The sequence below is a fragment of the Dendrobates tinctorius genome, unplaced genomic scaffold (assembly GCF_039654945.1).
Source record: "Dendrobates tinctorius isolate UK_male_01 unplaced genomic scaffold, ASM3965494v1 ptg000034l, whole genome shotgun sequence".
Lineage (NCBI taxonomy): Eukaryota > Metazoa > Chordata > Amphibia > Anura > Dendrobatidae > Dendrobates > Dendrobates tinctorius.
In genome coordinates, this window is record NW_027361702.1 from 6,309,345 (window position 1) to 6,332,637 (window position 23,293).

The 23,293-nt window shown below is 44.4% G+C and overlaps 1 protein-coding gene across 2 annotated transcripts in view; it reads right to left on the reverse strand.

The window, feature by feature from the left end:
• Nucleotides 1–1,352: 1,352 nt before the first annotated feature.
• The window catches only part of KLF8 (KLF transcription factor 8), a 68,676-nt gene continuing 46,735 nt past the window's right edge, over nt 1,353–23,293 (reverse strand). For both annotated transcript variants that reach the window (XM_073573049.1, XM_073573048.1), the window contains exons 3-6: nt 14,216–14,326; nt 11,019–11,112; nt 3,236–3,363; nt 1,353–3,116 (exon numbers count right to left, since the gene is read on the reverse strand). In XM_073573049.1, the coding sequence (XP_073429150.1) occupies nt 2,935–3,116; nt 3,236–3,363; nt 11,019–11,112; nt 14,216–14,326 (515 nt within the window). In that variant the 3' untranslated portion in view covers nt 1,353–2,934. The remainder of the gene's footprint in view (nt 3,117–3,235; nt 3,364–11,018; nt 11,113–14,215; nt 14,327–23,293) is intronic.

Consider the following 23,293-nt stretch of genomic DNA (forward strand, 5'->3'; position numbering starts at 1 on the left):
ACGCCCTTAAGGCAGAAATTTAAAATTCAAAATTGTCAAATTTCTGATTTTTTCATAAATGAATCTAAATTAATCATATCAACCTAAATTTACTAATAAAGAACAATGTGTCCAGAAGAAAAAAAAAAGTCTCAGAAGCACTAATGGCTGTAGAAAAATTTTAAAAGTTATAACCATGTAAAATGACACGTCAGATTTGAAAAAAATTGGCATGGTCAGTAAGGTGAAAAAGGGTTTCGGTCAGAAATGGGTTACAACAAGGCAAATCTGAAAAGGTGGTAGATAGGAGCGATGGTTACATATACAGTAATTCACAAAAAGCCATTTGGGAATTGAATTGGTCCCTAAAAATTAGGTTACTGAAAGTTTCTGGAAAACGTGAAAAATCGTTACCAAATTTTTTTTTTTTTTTAATTAGTTTTTATTGAAAATACTATAATACAACATTAGCACAAATGTACAACACAGGTCAAAGTAACATAAATGTGTAATTATGCAACCATTGCAGTATAAACAAAGCTCTGGTCTTAACCCTCTCCCACCCAGGGCCCTTCCCCAACCTTTATTTGACTGGTTCAACTGTGACTCGCTAACTGTGTGGCTTCTCAAGCCTGCCAATCCCTGGTGAACTTCTGTAAGCGTTACTTTTGTGGGCTAGCATGTTACCAAATTTGTAAGCAATACAATGTCCCCAAGAAATAAACGTCTATATAAAAAAAAATCCAACACAAAGCTAGATATAGTGCTTTGAAAAAGTATTCATACCCTGTAAACTTTTCCCTATTTGTTCACATAACAGCTACAAACGGAAAATCCAAATCAAATACATTTATGTGATACCAACATAAAGTAGTAATTGTGACAGGTAAAGAAATAATACAAGGTTTTCTAATCATTTGAAAAATATACCGTAAAATTTGAAAATTGTGAGGCGAATTTGTATTCGGCCCCCTGTAGTCTAATACCCCTAAACAAAATCTGGAGCAACCAATCACCTATAGAATTCACATCATTAGTAAATAGAGTCCATCTGTGACTGATTTTTTTATCAGTATAACTACAGCTGTTCTGTGAATGTCTCAGATTTGTGTGAGAACATCAGGGATCATCATCAACATCATCATCATCATCATCATGAAAACCAAAGAGCCCACCAGACAGGTCAAGGATAAAGTCGTTGAGAAGAGTAAAGCAGGGTTATGTTATAAAATATATCGCTCAAGTTCTGAACGTGAAAAAAACGTAGAAGATGTCATGGGGCAGGAATATTTTTTCAAGGCACTGTATATGGTAAATGTTAACTGTTGGCTGATGCGAAACAGTAAGAGTTTGAAAACTGCTAATTTTCCATGTAGTTTGAAAATGTCAGGTTTTTTTAATATGCTCCAAAGATATCACCATAAAATGTAGTATTACCGTAAAGTACGCGTCATAATGAAACAAATCTTAGAATAAACTTAGTAGGTCAAAATATTTCAGAGTTATTGCCACGCAAGGTAACCCACATATGAACAAAAAGGGGCCGGCATCCTTGAGTCCAAATCAATGGTGTTACACAAGCGGTCATTTTCTGATGACACATTCCCATTGTACCATAAGTGACAATAATTGGGAAAAACTTTTAAAGTCCTCAAATAAAAAAGGTCGTTATTATAATTAAAATCTGTAGCTGAGATTAAGGGGAACCAGTCATTAGATTCATGCTGCCTTAACCATGGGCAGCATAAGACAGCGACTGCGACAATGAAACTGAGCACATCGGTATCTGCAGGTTGAGACCCAACAAGTCAGGTGAGGTCTCCCGGCTGGCTTTTCCCTGCCCCCGCTCCAGTGGACTGACAGGTCTCTATATCGTGTCGCTCACTTGCGGGTGGGATTGAAAAAAGCCAGCAGATCTCATCTGACTAGTCCGGGCTCTCTCTGAAGCCCCAGGCCGGCTTTCCCATTTACGTGCCCTCTGATACACAGCAGCATTTCCACGTGCGCAGCCACACCCAGATTCCTGCAGCCTGTGGTGCGGGCAGCAAAAATCTAATGACAGGTTCCCCTTTACACTCGATGTGTGTTTGTGTTTCTGTACAAATAACGTCACATATATAAATATACATACATGGCACATAAAGGTTAAAAAAAAAAAAATTAAAGCGAAAAATTCTCCTAAAATTGTAACAGGAATATATCCTGCTTTTTTACTTCAGCTGTACTGCAGGTTTTGTCCACCCTCACATATAAATCTATGCACAAACACGTTTTCAGAGACATGCACACATTCTGCAGTCTAAGCCGAGTAAAAACAACAAAATGTCTACAGAAAAGAAAAATACAGAAAAATCATAATTACAGAGAGTAAGCTGTTAAATAAGGGAATAAAGTCAATTGTCTTTAGAGTGACCCTAAACAGTGGCATGATCTATATAGTATTCCCGATACCTATATATTGCAGCTTGTTCCAAATGGTTTACAACAAAAAAAGCGTTTTGGGGGGTTTGTTTGGCCATTTCTCACGTGGATGTACGCCTCTTCCAGCTTCACTTGTCACGACAGACAGCGCCTCAATCCCTCCTACATCAAATTACTTCAGATTAAGAGTTTGTATCACTTCATAATGTCCCAAGATGAAGAGGCGAGAAATGGATTTCTAGAAGATCCTTGGAGAAGGGGGAAAACACAAGATGCTGGTGGAGCAGAAAAGGTCTCTCCGGGACTGTGCTTTCTGTGGCAGAAGGTGACTATACATTACAGGACTCGCACCATACCAATAAATAAGAAGAGACGACTAGAGCGAAAAACAACAAAATGTCAAACAAGTCGGTGAAAAGATACTGGAGCTGAAAGATTATGCAATGATTTTAAAGTCTATGAAATATCAAAAAGTTTCTTTCAGCCGTTCCCACCCCCATCTATCCCGTGCCACAATAGGTCCATGAAATACTGTCACATCATGATATGCCTCCTGCGGTGCAGGGCCAGATGATCGGAACGAGAGAAGGTTCGGTCACATTTCGAACAAATGAAAGGTTTAATGCCTGTATGTTTACGGAAATGTCGCGTCAACTCGTCTGATCTGGCAAATTTCCACGTACAACCCTCCCATGTGCATTTATAAGGTTTTTCTCCTAAGAAGAGAAGAAATACAAAAAGGTTAGAAGTTCTTCATGCTAAAGCAACCCATGCAATAATACAAGCATTAGACATAGAAAACGTTCCAGGCATTCTTTACGATCCAGAAAGGTACCTGTGTGTATCCTCCTGTGGGCTTTTAGGTGTGAGCTCTTGGTATATATTTTATCGCAGCCTTCAAAATCACATTGATGAACTCGCCTTTTCCTTGGATCTGAAAACCCTGCTCCGCTGGGCTGCATCCTAACGAAGCGGGAACAGGAAGAAAAGCAGCAGTTTTAAAATCATGAATAAAATAATCTAACATTGACATTGCAACATCAAGAAAGAAAAGTTGTGGAATTACGGAAATCACAGGTTGGACTGACAGGTTACTGATCTGCAGTGCACATGATGAGAAAATGGAAACAACGTCTCCCTGGCTGCAGCGTCTCCAGACTTGTCTGCCCTCGAGCACATTGTGGACGTCATTTCTCAGTGATTACGTAGGAGCTGCCAGTGGAGGATTTTGATGATTTGTCCAAGTGCATTCAGAGGCAGAACCTTCCTCAGACAACCATTAATAACTTCCCTGATAGACATGACTAAGTGCGGGGATTTCTGCATGTGACGCTCATACTCTATATCGAATAAATCGAGATGTTTTGAAAACATTGTTTCCATCTAGTGATTTGATCATTCACAAGTTTTTCCATCATTCCATGACTGTGACGTCACAGCATTTAATCTTAATTAACCAGACGCCTATTTTCAGTAAGCCAGGAGACAGACTTATCTTATATGTTGACTTTTAAATTTATGTGCTTGTTCTTTGGTTGGTCAAGAAAAGACAAACTTTTGTTAGTATAAGCCTGTAATATTGACTTTTAAGTTGATGTTTGTTGTAACATATTGTGTTATCACGGTAATTGAACAATAGCTGTTTGCCAAGGCTGGTTTCACATTAGCGCAGCGCATCATGCGCCCCTATGTTTAACATGGCGGGCGCATGGTCTAGCGTTTGTACGCGTTTGTATGCGTTTTCGTGTGTGTGCCTAAGCGCGCCTGACGCAACCTGTTGCATTTTTGGGTCCGTCCAACAGCGTCAAAAAACGCATGCGCACGGAATGCGCAAAAAAACACATTACAGTCTATAGGAATACAGGCGTGCGCATGGACATGCACTTGCCTGCATTTGAAATCGCATGCGTTTTAAGAGTTAACATGGCTAGAAACTGGTAAAAACGCATGCGCCTAAAACCGCAAACGCATGCAAAACGCATGGTGCGTTTCTATTGCGCACAAAGCACAGGATACCAGCATAGGGGACCACGGCACCAGCAGGAAGAATACAGATCTGCTCCATTGACCATCACTGAACTCATGGATACATTTGTGAAAGCCAGGATTGTGACCCTCCAGTCACCTGGCTCCATGGAGATGTTCGGAGAAGTCAGGTTGTGACCCTCTAGTCGCCTGGCCTTGTACATCAATGGACTGTTAGCTTCCAGGGCCGCTGTCAGCACCTGAGCAAGTGCTGGGGCCCTAAGCAGGAGGGGGGCCCACTCCCCATCTGAGACACAGGTGCACTATGGGCCCCGGCACTTGCTATAATCCCTTTTCCCTGCTGTAGCGTCTTAACCATCCTCTTACTGATGTTCAAGTCAGAGGGTGTGATGTCACTAGTATGTGCTCTCTGCCTGTCAGTCAGTGCAGAGGGCCAGAAGACTGGACACTGAGGAGTCAGGAGCAGAGCAACGACCAGAAAGGAGGTGTGAGTATTAAGTTATTTTTAGTGTTTGGAGCAGTATATGGGGCCCATTATATATGGAGCACCTTATGAGGCCCATTACATCTGGGGCAGTATACGCAGGTCATTATATATGGAGCATTTTATGGGGCCAATTATACTGTATAGAGAAATGTATGGAGAAATATATGGGGTTTATTATTCTGCATGGCGCATTACATGATGCACATTATACTGTATGGAGCATTATAAGGGGTACATTATTCTGAATGATGCATTATAAGGGTACGCTCCCACGGTCAGTAAACGCTGCGGGTTGGACGCTGCATACATCTGCAGCGTCCAGATTTTACAGCTAAGTGGATGGGATTTCAAGAAATCCCATTTCCACTATGTGTGCCGAGATGCCTGCAGATCACCCACAGAGACGGGCATTTGTCGTGTCTTTCCAGGCCGCAGCATGTCAATTTATCTTGCAGAGATGCAAGTCTCCGTAAGATAAAAATCACCTAACAATGTATTGGACGCGGCGATTCCACACGGTTCAGTGATCACATGCAGAATCACCTGCGCTCAAAAGCCGGCAGCGCTTTGGATGCAGCAGGCATGTGCTATGTCCAAAGAGCTGCTGATTACTGACTGTGTGGGAACATACCTTTAAGGGCTCATTCTGCATTAAGCAATATATGGGACTCATTTTTCTGTATGGAGCAATATATGGGGCTCATTATTCTGTATGGAGCACTTTGTGGTGCCCATAATACTGTATGAAAAAAAATGTTCAGCTCACCCCTTGGAGTCCTTGGACAGCAGGATCCACACCGTCGCACGGAGCCGCCCTGACCTGGCGGATACAAGTCCAAATACACAGTAATCTCCAGCAGTCTCAGGCAGGAAGGCAAGTATAAAAATTACTCCTTTATTTCTTTCATTAAAAGAACATATTACAGGCAGTGGATGGTAAAAAACTGACGCGTTTCAACTCAGAAGAGTCTTAATCATGGATTACCATAATTAAGACTCTTCCGAGTTGAAACGCGTCGGATTTTTACCATCCACTGCCTGTAATATGTTCTTTTAATGAAGGAAATAAAGGAATAATTTTTATACTTGCCTTCCTGCCTGAGACTGCTGGAGATTACTGTGTATTTGGGCCCATAACACTGCATGGAGCGCTATGTAATGCTCATAATACTGTATGGAGGACTATAATGTCCGGTTTCTGAGATGTAAGTAGTAAGTGAAATCTTTGACACTGCACTATACCTATATTTCTCTGCCGCATCGGTCCACCATGAATTGTGGTATGTGTTAAAGGGGCCCACAAAGACTTTCTCCCAGGGCCCATGAAAACCTGGAGCCGGCCCTGTCAACTTCCTAAGCTTGTTGTTACCTTCTCTCTATGCGTGCCACAGGTGGAGAAGTCGGCCCTGGAAGCTCCTAAGTCACAGCTGATTTTAATCCCAGAGAGTCAGCGGAAGGGTGACTCTAATGTGCACCATCTTGAGGTATTTTGCAGGAATTGTTTTAGGTGTTATTTGCCTGTTTGTGGCAATAATTTATTGAACCACAGCTGTTTTACCCTCACCCGGTGTTCTCTGAGTAATATTACACCCACACAAAAAGGAGAGCAGGCATTAAGCCCTGGTCCTTGCGTTTCCGGGCTGACCCGGTGTCTCCACAATGACTTCATTTTTGGCGCTGCAATTTCAGTATTGAGGACTGTAGCAATAAAGTTATGAGTGACCAAATGAAGATCACCAAAATAATTTCCTTGTCCTTATTTTGATATCACTTATTAAGGTATGTGAGTGGGACAATCAGCACTTAGAGGATTTAATAAAAATGTTTATATAAACAATTATTTTTAATACAAAATTAAATTTTTTAACTTTAATTTTTTTTATTATCATGGTAATTATTTTTGCAGACACTGGGGGCTGCCGTTTTGCTTTGCAGGAGTGTAAGAGTCGCTGCACGACACTTAAATACGGCAGCCCTGGGCAAAGGAGACAGCGGTCGCCAGCCAACCCTATACCTTGCATTGAGCTGCTCCCTTCTGTGATCTGGTCATGCCCCCTGGGCTGTCCAGATCACAGCAGAGGGAGGAGATCAGCGTCATTTTTCTGGAGCTCACAGTGTATCCTGTGAGCTCCAGTTTCCCCCTATAACCGTTCGGCTCAATGTAAGCCGCGCAGTTATAGGAGGACACTGGAGAGATGTGACCGAGGATGGGAGGTGGAGGGAAGAGAGGAGCAGCGCGGGCAGCAGAGCAGTGAGGCAAATACTAGTGGTGAGCGGCTACCAGTGAAGCTAAATCACCGCTCACCGCCAGCCTGCAGTGTTCAGAGTGCAGGAGTGTGAGCATCATTCAAAGTGCAGGAGTGTGAGCATCACACACTGTGCTCTGAACATGGGATGGGGGAGAGCGCCAAGAGTGAGAGACGGAACGCAGGTGGGGAGAAGAGTGCATAGGAGGGTGAGCGACCCATGGGGAGAGAGACATGCAGGGGGGAGAGGAGTGCATAGGAGGGAGAGCGACCCATGGGGAGAGAGACATGCAGGGGGGAGAGGAGTGCATAGGAGGGAGAGCGACCCATGGGTAGAGAGACATGCAGGGGGGAGAGGAGTGCATAGGAGGGAGAGCGACCCATGGGGAGAGAGACATGCAGGGGGGAGAGGAGTGCATAGGAGGGAGAGCAAATTTCAAAAACTGACCGTCACATCCAAGCATAAGCATAGTGTGAACAGGTGCTTAACCTAGAGTCGCCAACTCATACATTCAAGCAAAAAAGGAAGCACACTGTAGCGCCATAACATGCAAACATGAAAAATGAATTGCATTACTGCATTAAAAGTATGAAAAGTTGAGAAAGTTTAGCGCATAAAATGGCCAAGTTATGTGTACCTGGAAGCCACGTTAAGGCATTTCTCGTTTTCCAGGTCCCTATTCTATGCCAATCCTCACTAAGACTGTAGTCTCCATCTGAATGGGAACCTATGAAAAATCCTCTGTTAGGACTGAAGTCTATATCTCTGTGGAGGGGAAATGGCCCTGGTTTGATTAAAAACGCCTGCCGCTAAGGCCTCTTTCACACTTCCGTTTTTGACAATCAGTCAAGATCCGCCAATTTTTAAAAAACGGATCATTTTTCTTTGCGGATCCGTCTTTTTCCCCATTGACTTTCATTATTGGCAGGATCCTGACTGATTGCCGTCCGTTCCATCCGTTTTTTTGAGGATCCGCCACAATGTTAGTGTCCGTCAACATCCTCAAAGATTTCCAAACGGAGCTTGCAACGTTTTTTTTGGCCGGCGGATCCTCCAGACACTGAATTAACCCCAAAATCTGTCTGGGTGCTGGAAAAAAAAAATCTCTCTCTCTCGGCACTATTCTGCCATTACATCATGTCTTATCCTCCAGTCACCTCCAGAGCTGCAGTCTCTCTCTCTCGGCACTATTCTGCCATTACATCATGTCTTATCCTCCAGTCACCTCCAGAGCTGCAGTCTCTCTCGGCACTATTCTGCCATTACATCATGTCTTATCCTCCAGTCACCTCTAGAGCTGCAGTGTCTCTCTCTCTCTCGGCACTATTCTGCCATTACATCATGTCTTATCCTCCAGTCACCTCCAGAGCTGCAGTCACTATTCTGCTGTTATAGGTCTATGGTACCCAACTCATAACATGAGATGTCACGATTGGCGACCCTTTACGTTTGCATTAATAATGAAAATACAAATCTCTACATATAAAAATGAATGTGTGTTCAAAAGCTGAGCAGTGATTGGTTGCTATGAGCAACAGTTTTCCTTGCAACCAATCACTAAGCATCTCTCATTTCACCAGAGCTGGTTAAAAGTAGCTGAGCTGTGACTGGTTGCTATGAGCAAGTTTTCCCACTTGACAACACCTCAGCAGACACTGACCGGGTGGGAGAAATCTAGCATCCCCAGGAACATAAGCTCCCGGCCATTGTCTGTCCCTCAAAAAGGAGCAGAGAGCACATGACAAATGAATCCCCCCCCCCCATGCCCATATCCCTATCACACATCCTCCACCCCATAGGCACATCTTCCCTCTTAAAGGAATCTCCGGTATGGAAGTTAGAGTAAATCCCTCAGCACTCTGATTCTGACCCCAGGTCTCTCTTAAAGGGATCTCCGGTATGGAAGTTAGGACCATTCCACTCAGCGCTGTGGTTCTGACCCCAGGGTCTCTTAAAGGGATCATTGGTATGGAAGTTAGGGCAAATCCACTCTGCGCTTTGGTACTGACCCCAGGCCTTTCTTAAAAGGATCCCTGGTATGGAAGGCAGGGCAGTTGCCTTCAAATGCTCTGATGCTGACCCCAGGCTCTCAAAGGGATCTCCTGTATTGAAAGTTAGGGCAAATCCCTCAGTGCTCTGATTCTGATCCCAGGGTTCTATTAAAGGGATCATTGGTATGCAAGTCAGGGCAAATGCACTCAGCACTCTGGTTCCGATCCCAGGCTCTCCGGTATGGAAGTTAGTACTGTTCCACTCAGCACTCTGGTCCTGACCCCAGGCTGATGGGATGATGTGGGATATTAGGGGTAGTAGTCCTCTGGCTGACGGGATGATGTGGGATATTAGTGGTAGTAGTCCGGTAGCTCTGGCTGACAGGATGATGTGGGATATTAGGGGTAGTAGTCCGGTAGCTCTGGCTGATGGGATGATGTGGGATATTAGGGATAGTAGTCCGGTGCCTCTGGCTGACGGGGTGAGGTGGGATATTAGGGGTAGTAGTCTGGTGGCTCTGGCTGATGGGATGATGTGGGATATTAGGGGTAGTAGTCCGGTGCCTCTGGCTGACGGGGTGAGGTGGGATATTAGGGGTAGTAGTCTGGTGGCTCTGGCTGATGGGATGATGTGGGATATTAGAGTGAATGTAGCTATGCGGAGTGGGTGGGGCTATACACTCATCTATATATATATTCATTATAATTTGTTACAACTAACCGTAGTTAGTTACTATGCCCGGGCAGCGCCGGGCTCTTCAGCTAGTTACTGAAAAAAACTGAAACATTTAAATACATTATATATAAAATAAATAGTAACAACAACACAAGGACAATATTCAGTCCAGGCCTGCGCCGCAGAGCTGACGCTCTAATATCAGACCTTGCTGCATAAGGATCTGCATGTAATTGTGCAGACATCACTTTGCATCTACAACAAAATGGCTCCAATCTGTGAGTGATCCTAAACGTCACTGTCTTTTGTCCTTTTGTAAACACCCAGAGGGGGAGGGGGGGAGGAGACATCACACACGGAGGAGCTCCAGCCCACATTTCCAGCACATCGTAAAGCATGCCAGCTGTACACTAGGTTGTCATGGTAAATTTCAGCAGCTGCTCCCCCTAGTGTTTCAAAGTGTAACATATCAAACTTTTTAAATTATTTTTCATATTTTACTCCATTAAAAACTTTGATAATATTGGAAAAACAAATCAAAACATTAATACTTTACATTTTTGCAATTGTTGAAAAAAATTTTTTTTTTTGACGGCATCTTCTCTTTAAGCTGTTAGTGTTCACTTCAACCCCAACACCACTAAATACAAATGTCATCCAAAATAAGAAAAAAGATGGAGAACAAGAACTCCGTGGTAAATCACTTTTGTCTTACATAGTGTAGACTTTCAAGCACTTGTATTAAGTAACTGAACAGGTAGCCACATCTCCACTCCAACTTCAGCTCAGCCACATCCCCAAAATACAGAAAACACCACATTTTGTGCACATTCTGCCGACACCATTATCGTCTATGGCCCAGAATCCAGTTTTGCGAAGGGGGTTCGTACGAAAGCCCTCAACAGGATCCATGAACGTGTAACTAAACACTATGTGAAAGCAATCAGAAGAGGAATGCTTCTCCTTGTGGGTAATGCTCACCAGAGTAAGGAGACTTACAGGACATGGAATGCTTCTCTAGGAATTTAAATATGCAAACTGCATCTCCAGAAGGAAAGTGACTTGATCTCTGGCGCCACCTACTGGATGTAACAATCCTAAGTGATATATCGCCCTATATTAGATGCAAAATTTTCCACTTGGATCCCATCAGTACAGTCTCAAATTTTCTTTGCTTTAAAACTTAAATATCAAAAGTAAAGTAAAGAGATTGAAATCAAATTTGTGTTACCTGTGTGTTTTCTCCTGGAAAGAGGATGTTCTCTCCACAAGGCTCTCATCACTGTCGCTGTTTATCTCCACTGGAGAATACGGCTCCACTTTTACTGAAAAATAAAAATCGATTCCCTTTAAGGCATGTGCTCAGAAATAAATCTGTCAGTAGGATCGTCCTCCTGAGCCGTCTATAGGGGCACACAGGCCATATGAAGGTAAATAACAGGACACCTTGATATCTGCGATCTGACATCCAAAGAAATCCATGTTTTTCTTAATATGTAAATGAGCTGTTCAGATCTCTGGGCTGGACATAGATCTCCCTGAGGTTCACCCTACAGGTTTTTTTTTTTTTTTTTTTAAATGACAGGGCAGTACCAGTGTGAGACATATCAGGAGAGTGGACTGTCAGTCATTACATGTCTCACATTGGTGATACGCCCCTGTCATTTATAATACTCTCTGGGGGTGGATCCTCAGGGAGATCTATGTCTGGGCAAGAGATCTGAACAGCTCATTTACATATCAGATAAATGTGGATTTCTCAGGAATAAGACATCAGATCGCAGATATCAGGGTGTCATGTTATTGTCTGTGCCACTCGCTTCTGGCAGAGGCAGATGATGGCTGTGTACCATTATCTGCCAGGAAATATGCAAGTTACTTTGAAACTGACCATTGGCAGCTGATGATGTACACATGTTGTCTACTGAGGTGTTTAAATGCTATGAAATATGTTAGTAGGGAAAATTGTGGCATCAACAATGTCATATGATCTCATACTTCTAATGGAAAAAGAAACAAAACGCTCACAAAGGATGCAACAAGGGATTCACGAGGTGTGTGTTTGTTCTTTGAAGGGCAACCCCTTCTGAATCTGTTTCCCCCTTGTAAAATAATAACACCTATACTCCCCTCCGGTGCTAGTGCCATTCCAGTGGCTCTCCCAGGGATCGCTTAACATTGTCACATGATCCCCGAGGCCCATCAAGCTTCACTCTCCCTCCTTCGGACAAATCGCATACATCTGGAGGAAATGAGAGAATAGTCGCAGCTCTTGCTTTCTACAGATTTAGATCTGAAGCTTGATTGGCCTAAGGGATCACGTGACAATGTTATGCGATCCCAGGGGAGCCACTGCTTACACCATTAGAATAGCGCCAGCACCGAAGTATAGCTGTTATTTTACAAGGGGAAAACAGATTCAGAAGGGGTTGCTCTTCAAAGAACAAACATACACTTCCTGAATTGCTATATATTTGCTCATTCAGTCTCACAAAAAATGGAAGAAAAAAAAAAAAAAAAAACAAAAAACACGTAATGTACCGCCAAATGGTACCAAAAAAACCCTTCAACTCGTCCTGCAAAAAATACAAGCCCTTATTCATATCTGTCATCATTAAACAGGAGAATAGACACTTTTCACATTACTAGTACACCAAAAGATGCCGGAAAAGAGACATGGATTCCAAAAACAAGTCCAGCAAAATCCATCGCGCAAAAGCCATATGGCACCTTCTGAGCTCTGAATCGTACCAGAACCACAGATGACCTCGACACGCATGGCAATGCTGCAGAGGGGAGAACACTCTAAAGGGGCTTAATGATTGATGGCTTATCCCAGGGATAGATTAATCAAATCTCTGGTTGGCACTCATGGCTCGAAGACAAAGGGATCGCTGTAGAAGTGGACGTCACCCTAAACTATATAGTGTCAAATACTACAGGACCCACTTGATAGGCAACTTAAAGTGTTAATGGTACATGGAAATAGATAGGACGGCTAAAATTTCAGTCTGTCCCAGACTAGTCATAGCCAACATCCTATGAATCCCAGCAGATTTAAATCACATTGAACTGAGGGTCGTGGTATTTTGCACTATTGTATCCGCTTGATAGGTGATCAATATGAGATCAGTGGCGGTCCAACACCCGGCACAGCCACCGGATGAGCTGAAAACAGTTACGGCTCCGGTCGGAAACAAGTGAAGAACGGGCAGAGCCCAGCAGCTCAGAGCATTGCTTAGTGGCGGCAGACACTTTGCTTTATTTCCCAATGAAGTGAATATACTGCAGAGCTTGGCAGCAGACACCAAGCAATGTATGAGGTTAAGTCCTGCCTTTACAATGCTTCCTTCTGGCCGCATGTGGAGCAGTTTACAGCTGATCGGTGGAGGAGTTGGGTCTCCACAGATAGCAGCCATTCAACTTTTGGCAACCTATTTAACAATCGATAGGCTTCTGGAGACACGTACCCTAAAGTTGGGCACTATGCATTAGGCACTATTACGGCGTATTTACAATTTTCTCTCCAACACCCACTGTGCACTAATTTCTAGAAAACATCATTCGGCTTAAAATAGGCACTGCTCCAATAAATGAATTCTAACTTATAAAGTGGGTCATTTGGGGGGCGATCTGTTATTCCATTATCTTAGGGGCTCTGCAAATGAAGTCCACAAACTACTCCTAGAAAATGTGCAGCCAGAAAAGCAAAATGGTGCTCTTCTCTTCAGAGCCCTTCCATGTGCCCAAACAGCATATGACTATGTGCAGGGTATTCTGGAAAAAGACGATGCACGCACCCCAATTACATATCTACAGTAAGGGTGCAGGCAGCAAAGTGTCCAGTCCACAGACCCTCACAACTCCCAGGCGGGGAATGTGAGCACAAGGCGCCAAAAACACCGGCACAACTACTAAAGGTTTCCCTAGGTGAAGCCGTTTTGGGGAAAAGCTGGCGTTTTTTACATGGCGTCAATGATGGTTTTCAGGACATTTTCAACTTATTGAAAATAAAAATTAAACTTTATTTTTTTGAACTTTAAAATAATGAAAAGAATAAAAAAAAAAAAAAAAAAAAAAAAATTCTATAACCCATGTAGTAAGAAGAAAAAGAGAGAGAAAAAAAGCCAAAAAAATTTTTGTTTGTCCAAATTCCCACAAGAAATGCAATACTAAAGTGACCAAAACCAAATTGTATGAAAAAAAAATTTAAAATCTCAGACATCCATACATGAGGAATAATATAAAGAGAAAAGTTAAATAAGGAAATATAGTTTGCGGAGAAAAAAGAAAAAACAAAAACAAAGCTTGCGAACCAAATATTTTCTCATCTATTAAAGTTCAGATTTTTTTTTCAGCCACTAGAAACACAGCGAAAAAAATATTCTTGTGACCTAAAAAAATCATGTGACTTCCTGGGAGACATACATGAATATGATAAGCCAACGAGTCCGGGGTCAGACGGCGACTGGTCGGTTCTGTAATCGGAATCTTCCATTTCAGACGCTGGAGACTGCATCATTAAACTGTGGGCATTTCCTGTAATCAATATAAGGAATACACTGGTAAGTAGATATATATAGATATACAGTATATACATACACACACAATTCTAGACAAAAAGTCAAATAATGAGCGAGTCTGGTCGAATTAAACAGTCTAATGAGTTACCAGCAGGGGGCCACATTGTACTGTCACATTCCCCGGACACGTATGAGCAGAGAGCTGAACAGTGGACTGTAGTCACCCACAGTCTCCCCACTCATAGAGGATCACATTGGGGCATATTCACACTCTGCCTTGTACTGTCTCATTCCCCGGACACGTACGAGCAGAGAGCTGAACAAGTGGACTGTAGTCACCCACAGTCTCCCCACTCATAGAGGATCACATTGGGGCATATTCACACTCTGCCTTGTACTGTCACATTCCCCGGACACGTATGAGCAGAGAGCTGAACAGTGGACTGTAGTCACCCACAGTCTCCCCACTCATAGAGGATCACATTGGGGCATATTCACACTCTGCCTTGTACTGTCACATTCCCCGGACACGTATGAGCAGAGAGCTGAACAGTGGACTGTAGTCACCCACAGTCTCACCACTCCTAGAGGATCACATTGGGGCATATTCACACTCTGCCTTGTACTGTCACATTCCCCGGACACGTATGAGCAGAGAGCTGAACAGTGGACTGTAGTCACCCACAGTCTCCCCACTCATAGAGGATCACATTGGGGCATATTCACACTCTGCCTTGTACTGTCACATTCCCCGGACACGTACGAGCAGAGAGCTGAACAGTGGACTGTAGTCACCCACAGTCTCCCCACTCATAGAGGATCACATTGGGGCATATTCACACTCTGCCTTGTACTGTCTCATTCCCCGGACACGTACGAGCAGAGAGCTGAACAGTGGACTGTAGTCACCCACAGTCTCCCCACTCAGAGGATCACATTGGGGCATATTCACACTCTGCCTTGTACTGTCTCATTCCCCGGACACGTACGAGCAGAGAGCTGAACAAGTGGACTGTAGTCACCCACAGTCTCCCCACTCCTAGAGGATCACATTGGGGCATATTCACACTCTGCCTTGTACTGTCACATTCCCCGGACACGTATGAGCAGAGAGCTGAACAGTGGACTGTAGTCACCCACAGTCTCCCCACTCATAGAGGATCACATTGGGGCATATTCACACTCTGCCTTGTACTGTCACATTCCCCGGACACGTACGAGCAGAGAGCTGAACAGTGGACTGTAGTCACCCACAGTCTCCCCACTCATAGAGGATCACATTGGGGCATATTCACACTCTGCCTTGTACTGTCACATTCCCCGGACACGTACGAGCAGAGAGCTGAACAGTGGACTGTAGTCACCCACAGTCTCCCCACTCATAGAGGATCACATTGGGGCATATTCACACTCTGCCTTGTACTGTCACATTCCCCGGACACGTACGAGCAGAGAGCTGAACAGTGGACTGTAGTCACCCACAGTCTCCCCACTCATAGAGGATCACATTGGGGCATATTCACACTCTGCCTTGTACTGTCACATTCCCCGGACACGTATGAGCAGAGAGCTGAACAGTGGACTGTAGTCACCCACAGTCTCCCCACTCATAGAGGATCACATTGGGGCATATTCACACTCTGCCTTGTACTGTCACATTCCCCGGACACGTATGAGCAGAGAGCTGAACAGTGGACTGTAGTCACCCACAGTCTCCCCACTCATAGAGGATCACATTGGGGCATATTCACACTCTGCCTTGTACTGTCACATTCCCCGGACACGTATGAGCAGAGAGCTGAACAGTGGACTGTAGTCACCCACAGTCTCCCCACTCAGAGGATCACATTGGGGCATATTCACACTCTGCCTCATACGGTCTCATTCCCAGGACACGGAGTGCAGTCACCCGCAGACGCCAACAGTTTCCTCGCTCAGAGGGTCACACTGGGGCATGTTTACACACGGTCTTGTTGCAGCATTTCTTTCCCACATGAAAAACACTGTGAACACTGCACATTTTCCCTGCTTTCTTAATGCAGTTTTAGCTGTGATTTTAGCCGTAGTTTGCCTGAAAAACGCTGCAACAATTGATAAAGTAGAGACCAAAAAAGGCCAATAAAATGTAACTCACTTTATTAAAGACATACTTCGGCTATGTGCACACGCTGTGGATCCACTGCGTTTCTGGCCCTGCGGGTCTGCAGCAGTTTCTGCTGCGTTGTACAGCACCATTGTTTCCAATGGTCAAACCAAAAACGCTGTGCACATGCTGCGGATTTGCTGTGGGTTACAATCCGCAGCATGTCAGTTCTTTGTGCGGATTCCGCTGCGGTGTCACACCTTATCATTATGAGGTGTGAAACCATAGGGCTAAACCGCAGGCTAATCCGCAGATAAACCGCAGGACTTTTGACCTGCGGATTTTTACAAATCCGCAGCTCTCAAAACTACGTGTGCACATAGCCTCAAAGCACCAATTTGTAAATGCACATACAATGAACAGAGATGAATAATGTGGAACCAAGATGCAAGGAACATCACCAAAATCCCACAAAGGAAACAAAGTGGATGGGAGACCCCTCAAAATAATGACATTACATAGGTCCATAATGAATCAGTAATGACCAATAGGCAGAGTAAAATAATATACATACAAGGGGCACCAATAGTCAGGCAACAAGACAAGGTTAGGTCATATAAGAAGGGTCTTACCCATAGTATCCACACAAAGGGGTTGGGTGCTGGCAGCCCCGACGCGCGTTTTGCATGGGCTTCCTCAGGGGGCCAACTATGGTTAAGATTCTTCTTATATGACCTAACCTTGTCTTGTTGCCTATTGGTGCCCCTTGAATGTATATTATTTTACTCTACTTATTGGTCATTACTATTTATGATTCACTATGGACCAGGTGGAGAGGGGTAGTGAACCTAATACTTCATATAAGCACAGGCTTTGTAGTCAGGATTACTATTGGCACTAGCACCGTCCACTTTATATTTCCTTTGTGGGATATTGGTGCTGTTCTTTGCATCTTGGTTCCACATTATCCATCTCTGTTCACTGTATGTGCATTTATAAATTGGCACTTTTAATATGTCTGTAATAAAGTGAGTTACATTTTATTGGACTTTTTTGGTCTCTCTTTCCTGGTGTATTGCTATTTATGAGAGTGTCCTGTAGATTTGACCCGGAGTACCACTTGGTGTTGGGTTCACTATAAATAGTATGCCTTCTGTTTTTCGGATTGTGCTTTCATAACAATTGATTAAATGTGTTAGCAAAAAAAAAAAAAACAGCATGCCTCCAAAACCAAGCAGCCGGAGATTTCTAGAACCATAGATTTTGATGGTTCTGTTAAAATCTGCGTATCTGTATGCGCAGTGTGAATACACCCTAAGGGTATGTGCACACGCTGCGGATTGCTCTGCGGATTTGTCCATGCGGATTTTGTAAAATCCATATGTAAATCCGCAGGTCAGAAGACCGCGGTTTATCTGTGGATTTGCCCTGCGGTTTATCATCTCTACAATGGAGGAGATGGTAAACCGCAGCGGAATCCGCAGAAAGAATTGACATGTCAATTCTTTCTGCGGATTGAAAACCGCAGCAAATCCGCACCATCTGTACTGCGGTTTTTGATTTCCATAGGATAGAATGCTACTGTACAACGCAGCAGAAACTGCTACGGTTCCGCAGGGCCAAATCCGCAGCGTGTGCACATACCCTCAGTATGACAGGCGTGATCCTCTACATAAATCATACTGGTGCTGGATTACATGTTTGTTGCTTGAACTACCCAAGTTTAACCCCTTGAGGGTAGACCTATCTTGAGTCTTCAGGATTTAAGGTGAAGGTGCTGGATATAATCGTTCTTATTTTCTTTCATGTACGATATGAAGGCCGACTTTTTTGCAGAATGAATTGTATTTATCAGTGAAAGCAAATAAATATCTAAAAATAAGTTAAAGGGGATCTGTCCCCTCATTTTTGGCCTATAAGCTATGGCCACCGCTATCAGGGGCTTATCTACAGCATTCTGTAATGCTGTAGATAAGCCCCCGATGTAACCTGAAAAATAAGAAAAACGAGTTATATTATACTCACCGGGGGGTCTGGTGCGGTGGTGTCGCGGTCCAGTGCCTCCCATCTTCTAGAGAGGACGTCCTTCTTACTTCTGCTGCGGTTTCTGCGCAGGCGTACTATATCTGCCCTATTGCGGGCAGAGCAGAATACTGCAGTGTGCAGACGCCGGGAAACGTCAGAGAGGTCTGGCGCCTGCGCACTGCAGTACTTTACTCTGCCCTCATCAGCCACAGCAGAAGCAGGACGTTATCACTAGAAGATGGGAGGCGTCGGACCGGACCGTGACACCCACCGCACCGGACCCTGAGTAAGTATAATCTAACTTGTTTTTCTTCTCTTTCAGGTTACATAGGGGGTTTATCCACAGCATTACAGAATGCTGAAGCTAGTCCCTGATGGCGGTGGCAGCAGGTCATACGCCAAAAATGAGGTGACAGATTCCCTTTAACTCATTATGAGAGAAAAAAAAAAAACAAAAAAAAAAAAAACAAAAAACTTTTTTTGCATGTTAAACCATTCATGTGGGCTGGAGAGACCAAACGTCCGTTTTTTCCTAACTTTTGTACCTTAAGTCTGTCACCATATTCTTAGTCCTACATTTAACAGTTTTCCTTCAGCAGGGTTCTGACGAGCTTACTTTCATGGCAAGATGTAGTCTTCATAGGTGCCATTGTGTGATATGCACAGGGAAGAAAAATATAAAAAAAACACCTCTAGCTTTTCTTCCATGTTTCAAGACTTTCTATGGACACAAAAGGCCCTTTTCTCTCAAATATTGGTCACAAATTTGTGTAAATCCATCTCTGCCGAGATCATCAGTCACCTCACAGTGTGGTATATCTAGATGCTGATTAGACACATGATTATTACGAGGGACCGCAGGCTGTCCCACAATTAATGGCCACTATAGAACGTGCAGTTTTATCACAGCACAATGCCACAGATGTCACGTTTCTCCACAACCTAGACTGCCCATATCAAAACCCCACCGCCACCATGGGTCACATCACAATGTTGACACCAGCAAACCGCTCACCCACACGACGCCATACACGCAGTCTGCCAGCTGCCATGTACGGGTTTGAGGTGATGGGGAATATGCCGCTGACTGTCACCTGCCGTTCGCAGTTTGCAGGTCATCTGCAGCTGCTGTTCTAATTTGTTAGTAATGTAGGATTGACCATATTGTTGCCTGCAGTATCACCCGCCACAGGAGGCCACTGTTTCGCCTGCATTTGCTCGATGACTTCGGCTTTTTGTGCAGGATTCTGACTCTGAGGCGGCATCCCAGTTCTGTGAGTAGAAATAAACATTGATTCTGTGGGCAGAGACGGGTGTTATGTTACATGGACTCTGTTCTGCTGGTGTGAACTGCAGTTTGGACAGAACCAGACAGAGCCCCAGGCCAGTACACGCAATTGGGAAGAAGTGCCTGACAGGAAGGGGTTGGTTCGGTGGACATCTTGAGAAAGCTCGGTGTGATCTGGAAGGAGGAGGATATCTCCATCGAGCGTCATCCGCGAATCCAACATCTGTGACTGACACCTGGATGCACCGGTCAGAAACACGTCATTCCTTGTTCAAACAGCCGTCGCCCAGGTGGGCTCATCTCCGCAACAACACAGATCGGTTAGTCCTAGCTCAGACCCACTGCGAGGATTACGGTGGGAGCGTGCACGCACACACAATTCAATATTTCCGTGCCTAATGGGTGACGCAGCACAGTGGTCCCGGGCAGTTCTGACGGGTTGTGTGCGCATTAACAGGTCACATTTTGTTGGTTGGTGGAAGCGTAGCCAGTCTGAGTTTTACAGTAAAACTTCCTTTGACAAATCTGGTGTTTACTGCTTTTCCTTGTTCACCTTTCCAACGTGCCAGAAGCCACTGAACGTGAGACATTTGCCCACTCAAGATTGTTACAATGATGAACTGCAGTAGGGTGAAGACTCCGATGAAGACGAGCCGCAGTCAGGTGGAGACCACAATGAAGACAATGAACATGCAGATGAGCTTCCCTGAGACATTTTCTGAGTTTGTGCAGAAATTCTTTGTGGCTGGTCTGAGACCATCTTGGAGGTGAAGATGCTGGATGTTGTGGTTACACATAGTCTGCGGATGTAAGGCCGGTTGGATGTACTGACAAATTCTCTGAAACTCCTTTGCAGACGGCTTATGGTAGTGAAATGAACATTCAGTTCTTGGGCAACAGCTCTGGTGGACATTCCTGCAGTCAGCATGCCAACTGCAAACTTCACCAAAACTGCACACCTGTGGCATTGTGCTGGGGAATAAGACTACACATTTTACGGTGGCCTTTTCTTGTGGCCAGCCTAACGGTATGTGCACACGTTGCGGATTGCTGTGTGGATTTTTCCGTGCAGAATCTGCATCTCTTGGCAGAATCCGCAGGCCAAAATCTGCGCATTTTTTATGCGGATTTTGCGCAGATTTGGCATGCGTTTTTTACACTTGTGGATTCCTATAATGGAATGGGTGTAAAAACACTGCGGAATCTGCACAAAGAATTAACATGCTGCGGAAATTGAACCGCTGCGGATTCCGTGCGGAATTTTCCGCAGCATGTGCACAGCCAATTGTTTTTCGCATAGGTTATCATTGTACTGTAAATCACCTGACATCACGCCAGCCTTTCTAGAAAACACTGGCGATTGTCTAAACGCTGTGTCTAATATCATGTCCTCACTATATCTGAAACTGAACCTGTCAAAGACTGAACTCCTTGTGTTTCCTCCCGCTACTAATGTACCTACACCCGACATTGCCATTTCCGTGTGTGGTTCCACTATTACTCCCCAGCAACATGCCCGCTGTCTTGGGGTCATACTTGATTCCGAGCTTTCCTTTGCCCCCCACATTCGATCACTGGCTCGCTCTTGTCATCTGCACCTCAAAAACATTTCTAGAATTTGACCTTTTCTTACTTTTGACTCTGCAAAAACTCTTACTGTTTCTCTTATTCATTCTCGTCTCGACTATTGTAACTCTCCTCTAATCGGTCTCCCTCTTACCAAACTCTCCCCTCTCCAATCTGTCTTGAATGCTGCAGCCAGGATCATATTCCTCACCAATCGTTACACCGATGCCTCTACCTTGTGCCAGTCATTACACTGGCTACCCATCCACTCCAGAATTCAGTATAAACTTATTACCCTCACCCACAAAGCCCTCCATGGCTCAGCACCACCCTACATCTCCTCCCTTGTTTCAGTATACCACCCTACCCGCGCCCTCCGTTCTGCTGATGACCTGAGGTTAGTATCCTCAACAGTCAGAACCTCCCACTCCCGTCTCCAAGACTTTACACGTGCCGCGCCAATTCTTTGGAATGCACTTCCCAGGTCAATACGATTAGTCCCCAATCCCCACAATTTTAAGCGTGTCCTGAAAACGCATTTATTCAGACTGGCCTATCGCCTCAACACATTAACCTAACCTATCCCTGTGTGGCAGAGCCAAAAGTTTTACCATAACCAGGTTCCCAGCATCATGTTCCCACATGCTTTATGCATCCATTAGCCCTCTGTGTCTGTACTGTTACACACTTAACATTATGGCTGGTCCATACAATCAGGGCAACTGTTACCACCCACCTTTCGTGTCTACCTCTTTCCTCATAGACTGTAAGCTTGCGAGCAGGGCCCTCACTCCTCTTGGTATTTGTTATAATCTACTGTATGTGATTATTGTTATGCTGTAATGTCTATTGTCTGTACAAATCCCCTCTGAAATGTAAAGTGCTGCGGAATATGTCGGCGCTATAAAAATAAAAATTATTATTATTATTATTATTACTTGCGGATCCGCAACATGTGCACATACCCTAAGGCACACCTGTGCAATAATCATGTCTCTAATCTGCATCTGGATATGCCACACCCGGGAGGTGGATGGATCTCAGTACAGCATATATATTATATGTGTATTATACACACCCAGAAATTCAGGATGAACCTACAATGCCCTCTACATTTTTCAGGTGAACATCATGCTACGTCTCTAAATTGTTGAATGCACCTATCCAACTGTTCAAGGTTTCAGTACTTTTTGCACAACTTGCTGTTGTCTTACAAGGAGCTTAATAGCAAAATTCGCAACAGGTGTTTGATCCATGAATTGCCCAATACATTTCGGGGTTCAGTTAGAATTGGTATTAAACAGTCCTCCATGTCTTGCTGTCCACATTTTGCCATCACGAGACCAAGACGACACCTAAAAATTGATCATGAGTACTTCGTCTAAGTAAGTCTTCAGGCAGTATGTTCTCAGTCGGAAGTGTCCACTGAGCAGAGAGAGTCAGTCATCAGCAGGTGATAACAGAGATAGAGAGAGACTGGAAGAGTCACAGAAAATAAGAGAAGTGGATGTCCTTTGGCCACATCTCATACGGATGACCGCCCGCTTCATTGTGAACAATGCTCTTCGGAACCGGATGATGAATGGCACACAACTCCAGACACAGGTAAGGGAGGTGAGAGGCACCCAAGTGTCAAGGTCAGACTATTCGAAACAGTTCAAATCAGTGTGGTCTGCGTGCTAGACTATTTGCAAGGGTATTGGACCACACCAACAGTCACAGGCTTCATCGTCTTGCATGGGCCAGAGAGCATCTACCAATCATGTTGGAGATATCAAGGAGAGCGTTTTGAATCAGCCACTATTGTCACCAGATGAGCCTTTGGTAGTGGTGCTACAGTGTGGGCAGATGTGTCTGGTCAGTACAGCGCTGACTTAGGGTCCAGTCACACCAAACGATGCACCAGCGATCCCGACAACAATACGACCTGGTCAGGATCGCTGGTGCATCGCTACATGATCACTGGTGAGCTGCCAAAACAGGCAGACACACCAGCGATCAGGACCAGCGAGGACGCTGGT